Source organism: Hyla sarda, chromosome 2 (genome assembly GCF_029499605.1).
Source record: "Hyla sarda isolate aHylSar1 chromosome 2, aHylSar1.hap1, whole genome shotgun sequence".
In the NCBI taxonomy this organism is placed as follows: domain Eukaryota; kingdom Metazoa; phylum Chordata; class Amphibia; order Anura; family Hylidae; genus Hyla; species Hyla sarda.
The window spans coordinates 86406676-86426105 of record NC_079190.1 but is presented as its reverse complement, the minus strand read 5'-3'; the positions used below and the strand labels follow the sequence as shown (position 1 = coordinate 86426105).

General features: G+C 41.6%; 1 protein-coding gene across 9 annotated transcripts in view; it reads left to right on the top strand.

Moving 5' to 3' along the window:
• BAZ2A (bromodomain adjacent to zinc finger domain 2A) overlaps window positions 1–19430 on the top strand; it is a 97684-nt gene that overhangs the window by 23047 nt on the left and 55207 nt on the right. For all 9 annotated transcript variants that reach the window (XR_008889637.1, XR_008889635.1, XR_008889636.1 and 6 more), the window contains exons 3-6: window positions 1107–1637; window positions 15141–15338; window positions 16286–16492; window positions 18235–18402. Coding sequence is in view for 5 of the 9 variants with exons in the window: in XM_056562415.1 (XP_056418390.1) it covers window positions 1107–1637; window positions 15141–15338; window positions 16286–16492; window positions 18235–18402 (1104 nt within the window). In the remaining 4 variants the exon portion in view is untranslated. The remainder of the gene's footprint in view (window positions 1–1106; window positions 1638–15140; window positions 15339–16285; window positions 16493–18234; window positions 18403–19430) is intronic.

The following is a 19430-nucleotide window of genomic DNA, read 5'->3' as shown; positions in this document are numbered from 1 at the left end:
TAAAGGGGTATTTCGGCTTTATACATCTTATCCCTTATCCAAAGGGTAGGGGATAAGATGTATGATCGTAGTGGTCCCGCGAAATCTGTGCAGCCCCCGGCATTCTGTGACGAGCGCTGCCTCAGAGACAGGGGCGGGACGTCACAGCCACGCCCCCCTAGTGACGTCATGCCTCGATCCCGCCATTCATGCCTATGAGAGGGGGTGTCACACATAGACATGAATGGAGGGGGCGTGGCATGACATCACAGCCATGCCCCCTAGTGACGTCATGCCACGATCCCGTGCAGCAATTGACTTTTGTCTTTTTTTTTTTCCTTTTTAGTTTTACTATTTTCTTCATGGTTAAAGGGGTACTCCGGTAGAAAACTATTTATTTATTTTTTAAATCAACTGGTGCCAGAAAGTTAAACAGGCTTGTAAATTACTTCTATTAAAAAAATCTTAATCCTTCCAGTACTTATTAGCTGCTGAATACTACAGAGGAAATTCTTTTCTTTTTGGAACACAGTGCTCTCTGCTGACATCTCTGTCCATTTTAAGAACTGTCCAGAGTAGGAGAAAATCCCCATAGCAAACATTTGCTGCTCTGGACAGTTCCTAAAATGGACAGAGATGTCAGCAGAGAGCACTGTGGTCATGATGTCAGCAGAGAGCAGAAAAGAATTAAGAAAAATCTTAATCCTTCCAGTACTTATTAGCTGCTGAATACTACAGAGGAAATTATTTTCTTTTTGGAACACAGTGCTCTCTGCTGACATCATGACCACAGTGCTCTCTGCTGACATCTCTGTCCATTTTAGGAACTGTCCAGAGCAGCAAATGTTTGCTATGGGGATTTTCTCCTACTCTGGACAGTTCTTAAAATGGACAGAGATGTCAGGAGAGAGCACTGTGTTCCAAAAAGAAAAGAATTTCCTCTGTAGTATTCAGCAGCTAATAAGTACTGGAAGGATTAAGATTTTTTTTTTATTGAAATAATTTACAAATATGTTTAACTTTCTGGCACCAGTTGATTTAAAACAAAAATGGTTTCCACCCGAGTACCCCTTTTTAAAGTTTATCCAGAAGTTGTCATAAATTAATCTTGACATATGTGTCTTTAGGTCTGAATTGCGACATGCCAGTAAATGGTCTGATCTCTCCCTCCATACCAACTAATCCTCATGGGACGTATGCATCAGATGCCAGTACTACCAGTCACCCTGCATCCAATAACTTTGACTACCTCTGGAAATACCCCAAGTCTACTATTATGATTGACAGTCTTGGGCCAAGTCTACATCAAGTTAATGGTTCAGCATCTCCATTGACTAACGGCCCATTTTGTAAAGGAAGCTCGCAGGACGCATGGGAAAACTCTGCCTCCAGCCACCCAGCGTCTCTCACGATCAGTGGTCAAGACTTGTGCAACTTTAGTAATTCTAATGTAAAAGTGGCAGCTGCAGTAAATGAGACACATTGCTTTTCTGAGACATATTGTCCAGCTCCGGCATCACCAGTGTCTAGTGTACGGTGCGTGTCTGTTACCTCTCAATCCCAGGAAGCACAGCAGGGAAAAGTGTCAGATGCTGCAAAAATATTGGAGAATGATGAAATACTTACAGAAGCTGGGGAGTCCTCTGATATACAAACAGGTGGGTAGTGCCCTTCCTTAAGAACTACGAAATGTATCACTGAATTATCTCCTGTTATAATTATATACTCCAGATCATTGTTAGTGGATTTTGTAAGACATCAGGCAGACAAAGATATAGACTGTGGTTTTATTTACATGTGTCCGGAGGTTGAGCGACGACCTGTTGCAAAATTTATGGAATCACTTAGCTTTTTTTTTTTTACTTTATCGCAAATACACAAAATGTTTGTTTAACCCCTTCCCAACAGTCATCGAATAGATATGTCACCTGTTGCATGAAGAAGTATGGCGCTGACGTTGACTGTTGTCTGCAGCTGACACTAGCTGTCAGCGGCCAGCATGGAAGAGGACTCTGATGCTAGCACTTTAACCCCCTAGATGCTGTTGCATATAGAAATGTATATGCCGGGATCCCACCCTCAATTCAGTTGCAAGTTGCCGATTAGTTGTCATGCAGCCTGGGGCCTTCTGAAGGCCTCTGTGGCTGCCATGATATGATTCCTATTACCCCATACCAGGGTGCCTCCAGGTGTTGCAAAACTACAACTCCCAGCATGCCTGGACAGCCGAAGGCTGTCCAGGCATGCTGGGAGTTGTAGTTTTGCAACATCTGGAAGCACCCTGGTTGGGAAACACTGACCCATACCTATAGCATTGTGAAATGAGAGGACAGTAAAATAACAGTATAGTTCAGTCACTTGTACCTCTCCCCTAGGAAAACTAAATATGTCTGTAATATTATGTAAATGATGTAAACATATAAAAATTTGACTCAAGTGCCCAGGTGGTGTTTTCCCAATTTGGCAAGAGCCTATGGTTAAAGAGTAGCTCCCACCATCTGTTTTTTGTTTTCTTCTGTCCCTACCTATTGTTAAATCTATCCTTAACCCCCTCCCTTCCTTTAAAAAAAACTTTTTGTTCAACTCACAAAGTCGTCATCTTCATCTCTTCTTTCTTGCTGCGCTGTCCTCTCCCGGAAGCCAGCTTCCCCAGCAGGCACGACGTCACTGATGCCTGCTGGGCGCCGACTTCCGCCCTCACTTCATCTATGCTGCGCTCCTGTCGGGAGCGCGCATAGATGATCAGCGAATTGCACGACAGGCTGCTCTGGGGTCTCCTCCTCCCTGTTTAGCAGTGCATGTACTACCCAGGGAGGAGGAGTATAGGAGTAGCCTGCCTATAAATATAAACCTGCCGAGACCCGTGTAAAGTTGTAGTGGAGCTTCAGCGCGGCACTGATAACTACTGTGCGCGCGCTGTCTCCACTGCACTTTACATGCTGGGGATGGGCTGCGCGTGAATCTAAGCAGCCAATACGCGCAGCTACGGCGTTCACTGCACTCGCTCCCGCCTGTCTGATTTGACAGGTAGGGAGCGAGCGCAGCCTGAATGAATTCGCTGCCTCTATGTCAGTTAATCAAATGGGATTGGCATTTTCAAGCAGGCATTTACATATTATCAAACCTGCTTATATCTCTGCTGGAAACGACTATGGAGATAAAAAAGAGAGACATGCCCAGAATCCTGACGAAAAGCCCTATATACTAATTTAGCTCCTGGGAGGTCTGCTTTAACTGTTTGGCCAATGCAGATTGGAGATTCATCGCTGAAACTCCCTTTCATCAAATACTCCTCACAACATGATTCTTTAACCCCTTAAGGACCAGGCCCAAATATACCTTAAGGACCCGGCCATTTTTTGCACATCTGACCACTGTCACTTTAAGCATTAATAACTCTGGGATGCTTTTACCTTTCATTCTAATTCCGAGTTTGTTTTTTCGTGACATATTCTACTTTATGTTAGTGGTAACATTTTGTGATACTTGTATCATTTCTTGGTGAAAAATTCAAAAATGTAAATGAAAAAATTGAAAATTTTGCATTTTTTTTCTTTACTTTGAAGCTCTCTGCTTATAAGGAAAATGGATATTCCAAATAAATTACACATTGATTCGCATGTACAATATGTCCACTTTATGTTTGCATCATAAAGTTGACATGTTTTTACTTTTGGAAGACATCAGAGGGCTTCAAAGTACAGCAGCAAATTTTCCAATTTTTCGCACCATTTTCAAAATCGGAATTTTTCAGGGACCAGTTTAGTTTTGAAGTGGATTTGAAGGGCCTTCATATTAGAAATACCCCACAAATGACCCAATTATAAAAACTGCACCCCTCAAAGTATCCAAAATGACATTCAGTAAGTGTGTGAACCCTTTAGGTGTTTCACAGGAATAACAGCAAAGTGAAGGAGAAAATTCAAAATCTTCATTTTTTACACTCGCATGTTCTTGTAGACCCAGTTTTTTAATTTTTACAAGTGGTAATAGGAGAAAAAGCCCCCCAAAATTTGTAACCCAATTTCTCTTGAGTAAGGAAATACCTCATGTGTGTATGTCAAGTATTCGGCGGGCGCATTAGAGGGCTCAGAAGGGTAGGAGCAACAATGGGATTTTGGAGAGTGAATTTTTCTGAAATGGTTTTTGGGGGGCATGTCCCATTTAGAAAGCCCCCATGGTGCCAGGACAGCAGAAAACCCCACATGGCATACCATTTTGGAAACTACACCCCTCAAGGCACGTAACAAGGGGTCCAGTTAGCCTTAAAGGAGTAGTCCGAAGCTAACCTTTTATAGGGGAATTGTATCATGAGGCAAAGTTATATAACATTCTAATATACTCACGTTTTCCATATGGTCTTCTTCCCGGTCTTCTCCTCGCTTTTCTCTCTGTCCGGAAGCTGGGTCTTCTGATGACGCTCGACCTGTATTTCTTCTTGATCCGCCGCCATCTTCGCCCGGTGACTCGTCGCTCCCATGAGTCACTGCGGGATGTGTCGGCCTCCCAACCCGGAGTCGGCTACTCCCCCAAAGTTAATTTATTCTGCGCATGCGCAGTACTACACAAATAGTGTAGGGCTAACGCTAGGCTCCTATCGCCGCGAGCGAGGCTCGTACCCTGAGAGCTTACAGGGAACAGAGCCGCGCTCGGCATTCTTGTGACACCGCTAGTGCAGTGTTTCCCAACTAGGGTGCCTCCAGCTGTTGCGAAACTACAACTCCCAGCATGTCCGGACAGCCTTCGGCTGTCTGGGCATGCTGGGAGTTGTAGTTTTGCAACAGCTGGAGGCACCCTAGTTGGGAAACACTGCGCTAGTGGGCACATCTAAGGAGGGAAGGAGCTGTGGGCGTTACTTTATTATAATTTATTATAATTTCCTGGGGGGGGGGGGAAAGGGGGAGAGAGCAGCAGCTAACAGGAAGCTGGCGCAGGGAGTCATGGGAAATGTAGTCTTTATGACATGGCTGCTTACTGCTACAGGTGGCAATTACAAGAGAATGGCTGGGCCAAATTTGACAAATGAGGTATCATTGGAAAGGTCTTTGCAAGAGCTATCAGATGAGGTAAACTTTTTTTTTTTTTAAGTACCAACGCTCCGGAGTACTCCTTTAACACCCCACAGGTGTTTGACAACTTTTCGTTAAAATCGGATGTGTAAATGGGGAAAAAAATGTTTTCACTAAAGTGCATTTTTACAAAGGGTAATGGGAGAAAATGCCCCCCCCCAAATTTGTAACCCCATCTCTTCTGAGTATGGAAATACCCCATGTTAGGACGTAAAATGCTCTGCTGGCGAACTACAATGCTCAGAATAGAAGGAGTCACATTTGGCTTTTTAAAAGCAACTTTTGCTGAAATGGTTTTTTGGAGGCATGTCGCATTTAGGAAGCCCCTGTGGTGCCAGAACAGCAAAAAATACCCACATGGCATACTATTTTGGAAACTACACCCCTTAAAGGGGTTCTCCGGTGCTTGAACATCTTATCCCCTATCCAAAGGCTAGGGGATAAGATGCCTGATCGCGGGAGTCCCGCCGCTGGGGACCCCCGGGATCATGCACGCGGCACCCCGTTTGTAATCAGTCCCCGGAGCGTGTTCGCTCCGGGACTGATTACGGGCGACTACAGGGCGGGCGGTGTGTGACGAACACGCTCGGGGGACTGATTATAAACTGGGTGCCGCGTGCATGATCCCAGGGGTCCCCAGCGGCGGGACTCCCGCGATCAGGCATCTTATCCCCTATCCTTTGGATAGGGGATAAGATGTTTACGCACCGGAGAACCCCTTTAGGGATCTTACAAGGGGTACAGTGAGCCTTAACTACCCACAAGTGTTTGACTACTTTTAGTTAAAGTTGGATGTGTAAATGAGAATTTTTTTTTTTTTTTTTTACTAAAATGCATTTTTTCCCCAAAATTTTACATTCTTACAAGGGGTAATAGGAGAAAATGACCTCCAAAATTTGTAACCCCGTTTCTTCTGAGTATGGAAATACCCCATGTGTGGACGTCAAGTGCTCTGCTGGCGAACTACAATGCTCAGAAGAGGAGAGGCGCCATTGAGCTTTTGGAAAGAGAATTCATCTGGAATGGAAGTCAGGGGCCATGTGCGTTTACAAAGCCCCCCGTGGTGCCAGAACAGTGGAACCCCGCACATGTGACCCCATTTTGGAAACTACACCCCCCCCCACAGAATTTAATAAGGGGTGCAGTGAGTATTTACACCCCACTGGCGTTCGACAGATCTTTGGAACAGTGGGCTGTGCAAATGAAAAATTTTATTTTTCACGCACCACTGTTCCAAAAATCTGTCAGACACCTGTGGGGTGTAAATTCTCACTGTACCCCTTATTACATTACATGAGGGGTGTAGTTTCCAAAATGGTCACATTTGGGGAGGTGGTCCATTGTTCTGGCACTATGGGGGCTTTGTAAACACGCGTGGCCTTCAATTCCGGACAAATTTTCTCTTCAAAATCCCAATGGCGCTTCTTCTCTTCTGAGCATTGTAGTGTGCCAGCAGAGCACTTAACATCCACATATGGGGTATGTTCTTACTCAGAAGAGATGGGATTACAAATTTTGGGGGGCTTTTTTCCTATTTTCCCTTGTGAAAATGAAAAATTTAGGCTAACACCAGCATTTTAGTGAAAAAAAATTTTTTGTTTTCTTTTTCCCATCCAACTTTAATGAAAATTTGTCAAACACCTGTAAGGCTCACTATACCCCTTGTCACGTTGCGTGAGGGGTGTAGTTTCCAAAATGGGGCCACATGTGGGTATTTATTTTTTTGCGTTTTTCAGAACCACTGTAAAATCAGCCACCCCTGTGCAAATCACCAATTTAGGCCTCAAATGTACATAGTGCGATCTCACTCCTGAGCCCTGTTGTGCGCCCGCAGAGCATTTTACACCCACATGTGGGGTATTTCCGTATTCAGGAGAAATTGCGTTACAAATTTTGGGGGTCTTTTTTTTCCTTTTTTACCGCTTGTGAAAATAAAAAGTATGGGGCAACACCAGCCTGTTAGTGTAACATTTTTTATTTTTTTACACTAACAGGCTGGTGTAGCCCCCAACTTTTCCTTTTCATAAGGGGTAAAAAGAGAAAAAGCCCCCCAAAATTTGTAGTGCAATTTCTCCCGAGTACGGAAATACCCCATATGTGGCCCTAAACTGTTTCCTTGAAATACGACAGGGCTCCGAAGTGAGAGAGCTCCATGCGCATTTGAGGACTAAATTAGGGATTGCATAAGGGTGGACATAGGGGTATTCTACGCCAGTGATTGCCAAACAGGGTGCCTCCAGCTGTTGCTTAACTCCCAGCATGCCTGGACAGTCAGTGGCTGTCCAGGACTGCTGGGAGTTGTTGTTTTCAACAGCTCGAGGCTCCGTTTTGGAAACACTGCCGTACAAGACGTTTTACATTTTTATTGGGGGGGACAGTGTAAGGGGGTGTTTATGTAGTGTTTTACCCTTTATTATGTGTTAGTGTAGTGTTTTTAGGGTACATTCGCACTGGCGTGTTACGGGGAGTTTCCCGCTAGGAGTTTGCGCTACGGCGAAAAATTTGCCGCAGCCCAAACTTGAAGCAGGAAATTTACTGTAAACCTGTCCGTGTGAATGTACCCTGTACAACTCCCAGCATTACTGACAGGCCGTGCATGCTGGGAGTTGTACTTTTGCAACAGTTGGAGGCACACTGGTTGGAAAACCTTCAGTTAGGTCTTGTTGCCTAACTCAGTATTTTCCAACCAATGTGCCTCCAGCTGTTGCAAAACTACAGCTCCCAACATGTACTGATCACCGAAGGGCATGCTGGGAGATGTAGTTATGCAACAGCTGGAGGTACCCAACTACAACTCCCAGCATGCCGAGACAGCTGTTTGCTGTTTGGGCATTCTGGGATTTGCATTTTTGCAACATCTGGAGGGCTACAGATTATAGACCCCTGCACAGTGATCTCCAAACTGTGGACCTCTATATGTTGCAAAACTACAAATCCCAGCATGCCCAGACAGCAAACAGCTATGTGGGCGTGCTAGGAGTTGTAGTTTTGCAAGATCTGGAGGGATATAGTTTAGAGACCACTGTATAGTGGTCTAAAACTGCAGCCCTCCAGCTGTTGCAAAACTACATATTTAATCATGCCCAAACAGCTGTCTGGGCATGCTGGGAGTTGTAGTTTTGCAACATCTGGATGGCTAGAGTTTAGAGACCACAGTCTCAGACTGTAGCCCTCCTGATCAACTTACCGGTTTCCGTAGGATCCCGGGAGCCGTCCTCTTCTGACGCACGTCATGCCGCCCGCCGATCACCGTAGCTGCTGCCTCCCGATCGGTAAGTGGACGTCGTCGCCCGGTCCCCTTCGTTTCCCCGTTCTGCCCCACCTATAGTGGGTGGGCAGAACAGGGAAAACGAAAGTTAACCCCCCCCCCTGCCCCCGATCTGCTATTGGTCGTCGCTTCTGACGATCAATAGCAGACCATTAGCAGGGATAGGAGGGGTGGCACCCCTTATATTCCGGGTCACCATAGACCCGTGTTAACCGGAATCGGCGCAAATCACAAGTGTGAATTCACTTGCGATTTGCGCCGATCGCCGACATGGGGGGGGGGGTCTGATGACCCCCCCCCCCCCCTGGGCATTTGCACGGGGTGCCTGCTGATAGATATCAGCAGTCACCCCGGTCCGGTCCCCGCCCGGCGAGGACCGAAATTCCCATGGTCGTAATTCCCATGTTCCTTAAGTATCAGGACGTCAAGGCATATCCATACGCTCTAGGTCCTTAAGTGGTTAAAGGGGTACTTTTTAGTTGCTGAATACTACAGAGGATATTATTTTCTTTTTGGAACACATAGCGCTTAGCTGACATCATGACCACAGTGCTCTCTGCTGACATCTCTGTCCATTTAAAGAACTGTCCAGAGTAGGAGAAAATCCCCATAGAAAACATATGCTGCTTTGGACAGTTCCTAAAATGGACAGAGACGTCAACAGAGAGCACTGTGGTCATGATGTCAGCAGAGAGCTCTGTGTTCCAAAAAGAAAAGAATTTCTTCTGTAGTATTCAGCAGCTAATAAGTACTGGAAGGATTAAGATTTTTTAATAGAAGTAATTTACAAATCTGTTTAACTTTCTGGCACCAGTTGATTTAAACTAAATTTTTTTCCACCGGAGTACCCCTTTAACACCTAAATAGTAGAAAAGAAGTTTAGAAAGGGCTAGTGTTGGTTCCCCCCCAATAAAAATGAGAAACCTCTGGTACGGCACAGTTTCTAAAACGCAGCCTCCAGCTGTTGCAAAACAACAACTTCAAGTATTTTCGGACAGCCATTGACTGTCCAGGAATGCTTGGAGTTTTGCAACAGCTGGAGGCACCCTGTTTGGGAAACACTGCGTAGGGTCATTTTGGTATCGTATACGAGTGTAATTCTGGCATCTGGGTCCGTCCCTATGCAAATCCCTAATTTAGTCCTCAAATGCGCATGGAGCTCTCTCACTTTGGAGCCCTGTCGTATTTCAAGGAAGCAGTTTAGGGCCACATATGGGGTATTTCCGTACTCAGGAAAAATTGCCCAACAAATTTTGGGGGTCTTTTTCTCATTTTACCCCTTATGAAAAGGTAAAGTTGGGGTCTACACCAGCCTGTTATGTGTGTGTGTGTGTGTGTGTGTGTATATATATGTATATATATATATGTGTGTGTATATATATATATATATATATATATATATATATATATATATATATATGTGTGTGTATATATATATATATATATAATTATATCACTTATGGTGAATTTAATCATACTGGCTATAATTAATGATTAGCTGTGATGTCATGAGCTTAGACATGTGACTTGCCCTGATCTCCATACACACCCTCCAAACATCATTGGATAATATGATATTTGTGGGGGGAGGATCTTTTAGATGGGGACAAGTTAAAATGCGGGTGTGGGACAGACCCAGGACACACAGATCTAGAGGGAGATCACAGCCATACAGACAGAGGGACCCATCCCTATCACAAAGGCTACCTGAAGGGGCGGAGCCATGAAGAGTCCGGGAGAAATACTTTAGTGCATATGCCCATTTATTCCCTACTCACCGGTTATTGACTTCAGGCGTTCCCATGGGATCCAGGCAGCCATCTTTCTTTTATCCAGAAGTGCCCTTGGTAAGATACACTGGCTTCTTATTTGAATAAGTTATCGCATTTTATGTGGACAGTTATGTCATGTTTATGAGCAGACCGGCTTATTACATTTATTTATATATATATATATATATATATATATATATATATATATATATATATATATATTTCTCCATTGTGAGATAGTACCAGTAGTGTATAAGCCACCCCCTTCTACTGCAGATGAACGGGTCTTATGGGGATTAATGCGATAATCATATTGCATATATAGCATAGTCTGTTGGGATCCCACTCTGCTTATATAAATGACATCATAATAATAATTACCACGAGAAAACTTATTTTAAGTTTTCCTAATAAAGTATATTTTATATACTGTATCTTACCAAGGAAAAGCTGGGGTTAGGACTGGGTGGGGTTTATTCCCTTTTTTATATATCTAGAGATAATATGCCCATAGGATATCATATAATGTGGTGATCTCTACACATAGTAATCTACTGATATCTGAACTAACCCACTTATGTGATTAGGTTTAATCTTTTAATAACTTAATAATATTTCATTGTTTAATATCTGACATTGTGTCATTGATATTTTCTTATCTAATTTCATTGATATCATGGTCTGTTTTTATTATTCCTTTATGTAACCAATAAATGTATATATCATTTTTATAATAACTGCGTTATTATTTTATTATATTGCAAAAGTTACACTACCACTACTATAGAACTCATATCTGGGAAAATAGTCGGGCCCAGATATGGTGAATTGCATTGTTTGTTTCTTTTTGGCAATTCATAACGGTCATAATATATTTCATATTTTTGTTGACCATAATTAAAGGGTACCTCTCATCAAAAAAACTTTTGATATATTATAGATTAATGTATGCAGAATAACTTTACAATTGCATGTTATTAAAAAATATGCTTCTTTCTATTTAATTTTCCACTTTGAAGAAATGACCACTAGGGGTCTCCCTACCAGTCCTGGCAGCAAGCATTTCAGACTCATGCTGGAGTCCTAAACACTACGAGCTGCCAGTCTGCTTTGTTCACAAAGGAGAACACTCAGAGCTGCCAGCCTGCTTTGTTCACAGCCTGTTTGGCTGTGAACAAAGCAGGCTGGCAGCTCTGAGTGTTTAGGACTCCAGCATGAGTCAGAAATGCTTGCTGCCAGGACTGATCGGGAAAAATACAATAGAAAGAAGCGTATTTTTTCATTAACATGCTATTGGAAAGTTATTCTGCATTCATTAATCTAAAATATATCAAAAGTTTATTTGATGAGAGGTACCCTTTAATAATTCATAATTCATAAATGAGTTATTAACCCCCGACAGTTAGTGTAATAAAAATTAAAAATTTTACTTACATGCTGGTGTTTTTCATTTTCACAAGAAGTAAAAGGAAAAAAAATTTTTAATGTAATTTCTCCTGAATACGGAAATGCTCCATATGTGGACGTAAAATGCTCTGCGGACGCACAACAGGGCTCAGGAGTGAGCGCGCACTATGTACATTTGAGGCCTAAATTGGTGATTTGCACAGGGGTGGCTGATTTTACACCGGTTCTGACATAAACTCAAAAAAATAAATACCCACATGTGACCACATTTTGGAAACTACACCCCTCACAGAATGTAACAAGGGGTATAGTGAGCTTTAACATCCCACAGGTGTTTGACGAATTTTCGTTAAAGTTGGACGTGAAAATGAAAAATTTAATTTTCTTCACTAAAATGCTGGTGTTATCCAAAATTTTTCATTTTCACTAGGGGTAATAGGAAAAAAAAGCCCCCCAAAATTTATAACCCCATGTGTGGACGTAAAGTGCTCTGCGGACGAACTACAATGCTCAGAAGAGAAGGAGCGCCATTGGGCTTTTGGAGACAGAATGTGTGTGGAATTGAAGGCCATGTGTGTTTACAAAGCCCCCATAGTGCCAGAACAGTGGACCCCCCCACATGTGACCCCATTTTGGAAACTACACCCCTCACGTAATGTAATAAGGGGTGCAGTGAGCATTTACACCCCACAGGTGTCTGACAGATTTTTTGAACAGTGGTCTGTGAAAATGAAAAATGTAATTTTTCATTTGCACAGCCCACTGTTCCAAAGATCTGTCAAATGCCAGTGGGGTGTAAATGCTCACTGCACCCCTTATTACATTCTGTGAGGGGTGTAGTTTCTAAAATGGGGTCACATGTGGGGGGTTTCTGCTGTTCTGGCATCATGGGAGTTTTGTAAATGTACATGGCCCCCGACTTCAATTCCAGCAAAATTCTATCTCCAAAAGTCCAATGGCGCTCCTTCTATTCTGAGACCTGTACTGAGCCAGAAGAGCACTTAACCTCCACATATGGGGTGTTTTCTTAACCGGGAGAAATTGGACTTCAAATTGTGGGGTTTATTTTACCTATTACACCATGTGAAAATGAATAATTTGGGGTAACACCATCATTATAGTGTTTAAAAATCAAATTTTCCATTTTCACGTCCAACTTCAACGCAAAGTCGTCAAACACCTGTGAGGTGTTAAGGTTCACTATACCCCTTGTTACGTTCCTTGAGGGGTTAAGTTTCCAAAATAGTTTGCCATGTGGGGGGATTTTTACTGTTTTGGCACCCTGGGGATTTTCTAAATGCAACATGCCCCCCAAAAACCATTTCAGCAAATATTCTCTTTCAAAAAGCCCAAATTTGCTCCTTCTCTTCTAAGCATTGTATTGCGCCAGCAGAGCACTTAACGTACACATATGGGGCATTTTCTTAATCAGGAGTAATTGAGCTTCAAATTTTCACCCATTTTACCACCAAATCTACAGTGAAAAAGAATAGATATTTGTGACAACCAGAAAAAGAAGCAGAAGTGAATTGGCACTGAATATACTACTGCTATAGATGTAACATTGCTAGTATGCAGACAATGAATGGAGATGGAGCATGTAAAACCCAATTAAGATCCTATGAGGTGCTGCTCGGAAACTGAGAATATTCCAAATGTGTAGGTACCAAGAAAATAGAAAGCGGAGCACTCACCCGGTACCTGTCCTCGAGGGGTGGCTGGTCACCGGCGTCTGAGCTCCCCCCGTTCCATCTACCGCCTCCCTGCTGAAGAACCTGTCCGTTGACCAGCCACCCCTTGAGGACACATTCCGGGTGAGTGCTCTGCTTTCTATTTTCTTGGTACCTATGCAAAAAATTTATATTTTTGGGGCAAAACTGAAAAATAAAAATAAAAAAATAAAACTGAAACCTTTTTTTTTTTTTTTTTTTTTAGCAAATTTTTGAGTCCTATTTTTTGGTAAAAAAAAAAACACACACTATTTTATTCTGTAGGTCCATACAATTACAACAATACCCAATTTCTATAGGTTTTGTTTTACTACATTTAATAAATCATATATTTTGTACGAAAATTAGTATGCTTAAAATTGTCCTTTTTATGACCCCCTATAACTTTTTTTAATTTATTTTTTATTTTTACATATATACAGGCTGTGTGAGGGATCACTTTTTGCTCCGTGATCTGTAGTTTTTATAAGTACCATTTATTTATTTTTTTATTGGACTTTCTGATCACTTTTTATTTATTTTTTATCTGGTATATGAAGTGACCAAAAATACACAATTCTGGAATTTGTATTTGTAATTCTGGAATTTTTTTTTATGTTAACACCATTGATTTAAGTAACGTTTTATTTTGAGTTTGTCCTTTTCTGTACCCTTTGATACCACATATGATTTTATTTTTATTTATTTTTTTGTTACATTATTTTATTTGAAAAAAGGGGAGTGTTTAAAACTTTTATTAGGGACAGGCTTATTCACATTTATTACTTTTGGTTGCGTACACTGCGGTGCTCCATTACCAGAGGCTGCTGAGGCTTCCTTCAGTATTGTAGTACTGATTGAGCAAGACAGAGCGCGGTAAGGGACCTCCGCCTGTACTTTAAGTATTTGGGACCCTGCAATTTTGTCAGCTCCCTAGACTACTACTGGCCATTATTTTTCCCGCATTTAGCTGAGATAGAATAGGTGGTAAGTGACAAATGGCATGGTCTTCCAACCTCTGGTACCTCCACAGTTTGAGTGCAGGGTTCTGTGTCCCCTGATCGAGTGTTGGACCGGTGGAGATAGCCGATCCCTGTATATTCTTCTTTGTCATCCCATAGACTTTAGAGGGGTTATCCAGGAAAAAACTTTTTTTTTTTATATATCAACTGGCTTCAGAAAGTTAAACAGATTTGCAAATTACTTCTATTAAAAAATCTTAATCCTTTCAATAATTATCAGCTGCTGAAATTGAGTTGTTCTTTTCTGTCTGGCAACAGTGCTCTCTGGTGACATCTCTGCTTGTCTCGGGAACTGCACACAGTAGAAGAGGTTTGCTATGGGGATTTGCTTCTAAACTGGGCGTTTCCCGAGACAGGTGTCATCAGAGAGCACTTAGACAGAAAAGAACAACTCAACTTCAGCAGCTCATAAGTACTGAAAGGATTAAGATTTTTTAATAGAAGTAATTTACAAATCTGTTTAACTTTCTGGGGCCAGTTGATGTATATAAAAGTGTTTTCCTGGATAACCCCTTTAAATTGAGCAGTAGTAATAGACAGACCCTCTATTCAAAACATCTTGTGGGTAGTTGTTTTTCTGGGTCAGCACCTTTTTTAGTACACCTATTTCAAATACATTGAACAGTATTTTCCATCTGTAAAATTAGATTAAGAAATATTTAGCAAAAGTAAAATGTGTAAATAACTATATAACCCATAAAGGTCGTGGTTATGTGTATAATAATAACAGTTGTGGCAGGAGTAGGTCTTGTGTTGGTCCTTATTGACATGACTTGCACCAGGGACTATTCATAGTATTCAGATTATTGGGCAGACCAGATGGGCCAAATGGTTCTTATCTGTAGACACATTCTATGTTTCTATAATCAGCAACACTGGCATCTATGAATTTATTTGATATTCTCACAATATAGGTCATAGAATTTCTGAGCACAATGGACCAGACCTGGCAATTGAACAACGAAGTCCTTCTGCATCCAGCCAATCTCCTCCTACTTCTCCTGATGTCATCTGTCAGAATGTACTATCTCCACTTCCAAGCCATCTTGAAGATTGCCATGTTCTAAACTCTGATACTGCCATGGATACCTCTGACAATGAAGACTCTGGTGGTAAGTTATGCCACGTGCATTAACACCTTAAGGTTTTTCCGTTTTTGCTCTTTCGTTTTTTCCTCCTTACCTTTTAAAAAGCAATTCTTTCAATTTTGCACCTAAAATTCCATATTATGGCTTATGTTTTGCGCCACCAATTCTACTTTGCAGTGACATTAGTCATTTTACCAAAATTCTGTTTCTACGCAGTACATTTTTCTGTAAAAATGACACCTTATCTTTATTCTGTAGGTCCATACGATTAAAATGCTACCCTACTTATATAGGATTGATTGTCGTACTTCTGGATGGAAATCATAACTACATGCACGAAAATGAATACGTTTAAAATTTTCATTTTTTGACCCCTATAACTTTTATTTTTCCTTGTACGAGGCGGTATGAGGGCTCGTTTTTTGCGCCGTTATCTGAAGTTTTTATCGGTACCATCTTTGTTTTGATCAGACTTTTTGATCGCTTTTTATTCATTTTTTCATGCTATAAAAAGTGACCAAAAATATGCTATTTTGCACTTTGGAATTGGTCAGTGTGTGATGCACTATTATTATATTATAAACCATTAATATAAACGTTTCATTAGGACAGTCACTGTCATAATGCCCTTTTAAAGCTTCTTGACTAGTTTATCTTATTCTTCTCCCTAGTTAAGCATTTGCTTTTCATATTCAAGATCCGCTGACTTTCTTTTGCATTGTTATAGAAACACTAAGTAGTTGTGAAGGAAATGAGGTTCTCCTATGTATTGAGGGGGTTGAGGACTAGGGAAGGCCTCCAGCAGAGTAGTTTGCACATCTAAACCCTTATCCCTTGGGGTGGGGAATAGTGTATTTTGTTTGTTTAGTTTTCTGGCTCTAGAGGAAGATAAAACCTCCAGTCCTGCTTTTCTGCCATCCTATTTCTTTTGTTTCACTGATAACTTAGGTTTATTTTTGGTGAATTAATAGACTCTGTCAGCAGAACATTGGATAATCCAGAGGAAAGTGAAGTTGTAATGCAGCAGAAAGAGGAGAATCCACCGGTTGAATCTCCAGATTTGGACTGTCTATCACAGTCAGATGCTGCCTTCTGTCCAGTGGTTGAAGAAGTCGAGAACTCTTGTTTATCCCGTTCAGTGTCTGCATCTCCTGAGCTGGGAGACTCTGAAGTACAAGGTAGTAGTATTTCAGCTTGGTTGTATATTTAACATCCTGGTAGAAAACTATGACACGCCTGACAATATGTATCACAACCCTTGTAGACCCTAGTATTAGATATTGTTAAAACTTATAACTTTAATGATATGCCTTAAAATTGAGATAATTTTACATAAATTGTGACTGCACACTAGTGACACAAAGAGAAAAATATTAACTACTACAACACCTGAAAATAATCTCTGTACAAACCCAAAATCAATCCTGACTAATGGACAGGCTTGAATTCAAATAGTCAGTGGTAAGCTCAGAGTAATAAGCTGGTCTCCCAGGATAAACAGACCGAAATACACACCTGAAGCCTACAATGTCCCCTGGATAGGGTCAGAGTAACATGCAATAGCATCAAGAAATCACTCTACCACCTCTTATGCATCATCATGCTCTATATAGGCACAATACAGGGGCATTTGACTCACCACCAAATTCAGGTGTTCACCATAAATAATAACCCCTATTGTGCAAAATACTGTGAATAAAGAAATGATAAAAAGAGAACATTACAGTTTTTTGCTCTTTTGTTCCGACGCGTTTCCCCCCCATACTCTCGGGGTTTCTCAAGGAACATATGGACAGGTGTCACAAGATGAGGCTGGCTCAAGGATAACGCTGATATGCCTGCACAAAACAAGAGCATACTCATTCACTCGTACACCACATGTCAGGTGTGCACCCCAATAGGTATGTTATTCCACAAGTCTGCACATACCTATTGGGGCGCACACCTGACATGTATGTGGTGAACGAGTATGCTCTTGTTTTGTGCAGGCATATCAGCGTTATCCTTGAGCCAGCCTCATCTTGTGACACCTGTCCATATCAATAGGACAAGTTACCCATATGTTCCTTGAGAAACCCCGAGAGTATAGGGGGGAAATGCGTCGGAACGAAAGGGCAAAAAACTGTAATGTTCCCTTTTGATCATTACTACTAATACTAGGGTCTACAAGGGCTGTGACTCTGTTATCTTTTTTTATTCTACTGTTTGAATATGCCTGACAATACAATAAGATTCATGACAATGTACATAAGACACAAGGGGTGTTCCATCTTGTTTGTACATTTAAGGTATGTGTCCCTACTAAGTAATGGATGTGTTAAAGGGTACCTCTCATCAAATAAACTTTTGATATATTTTAGATTAATGAATGTTGAATAACTTTCCAATAGCATGTTAATGAAAAATATGCTTCTTTCTACTGTATTTTTCCTGATCAGTCCTGTCAGCAAGCATTTCTGACTCATGCTGGAGTCCTAAACACTCAGAGCTGCCAGCCTGCTTTGTTCACAGCCAAACAGGCTGTGAACAAAGCAGGCTGGCAACTCGGAGTGTTCTCCTTTGTGAACAAAGCAGACTGGCAGCTCGTAGTGTTTAGGACTCCAGCATGAGTCTGAAATGCTTGCTGCCAGGACTGGTAGGGAGACCCCTAGTGGTCATTTCTTCAAAGTGTAAAATTAAATAGAAAGAAGCATATTTTTTTATAACATGCAATTGTAAAGTTATTCTGCATACATTAATCTATAATATATCAAAAGTTTTTTTGATGAGAGGTACCCTTTAAATGTACATGCGGTACCTGGCAGGGGTGGATTGTCCCTTTTTTGGGGGATTTTCATGCTGATCACAGTGGGACAGCCTGCAGATAGTATGGATTAATTTGGCTTGTTTATGTCCGTGCTGAGTAAAGGTATGTTTACAGATAATAGGTCTGATATGGATAAAAGTCCAGAAGGAATTAAAGCAGAGGAGCCCAGTACTGCATTAGAAACCAACTCGCTGAATGAAATTTACATAGATAACACAACCCCCGAACCAAGTACTGTCCCTGATGCTGAAGAAGAAGATCTGGAGCCTGGGGAAGTAAAGGGTAAGTGCTGATGTGCATGTTGGAAATGTGAATAAGACCTTTGTGACGAATTGCCCTACTATGGTCCATAGGCATTCCCAAACAATGGCCAGAATATACAGGAGGTATGGAGACAGCTAATTGGGTGTGGTAGATTAGTTGGTCATTATTGTAGTTGTCTCCTTAGGTTCTCTTTATGCTTCTTCACACGGTAGCATTTCCGACAGTATTTCACATCTGTAAAACTAGGAGTAGGACCAAAACACATAAGTGATGCAAATATTTGTTTTTCTGTAAGCTCAATACCTGTTTTTTTGCTTACAAATACTGCAAAATAGTAACTAAAGTATTGCTGTATGAAAGTGGCCTAAGGGTCCCCACAGAGGGGCATAACACGCCTGCATTTTAGTATCCGTATTATGGTCATAAGACGCCCTTCTTTCACTGTCAGTCACATTGTGCTGTCACACTTAACAAACTTAATTATAAAAATAGACCTCAATCCCAGAAGTGCAGCACGGAAGGTCGGGGTAGGAACATCTGCAGCAGAGGAATGGGGAAGGAAAGTATAAGTTACTTTTCTATTTAGCAGCTGCTGGGCATAGTACTGACACCTGCTAGTAAAAGTATAAGATGTGCAGGAGTTCACGCATGGCACTTATGCTTATGTCTGCACGTGCCCATACTCACCAGATCTGAAGAGATCAAAAATCTCAGTGATCAGAGTTATGGAGTCAATAAATGTCCTGGGTTTGGGGTTTGGGGTTTGTCACCTGACTCCAGTAGTTTAAAAAAATAAAAAATAAATACCGTATTTTTCGCCATATAAGACACTCCGGCATATAAGACGAACCCAATTTTAAAGGAGGAAAATGTAGAAAAAAAAGATTCTGAACCAAATACAATGTAAAGTATAGGACAGTGGTCTTCAACCTGCGGACCTCCAGATGTTGCAAAACTACAACTCCCAGCATGCCCGGACAGCCGTTGGCTGTCCGTGCATGCCAGGAGTTGTAGTTTTGCAACATCTGGAGGTCCACAGGTTGAAG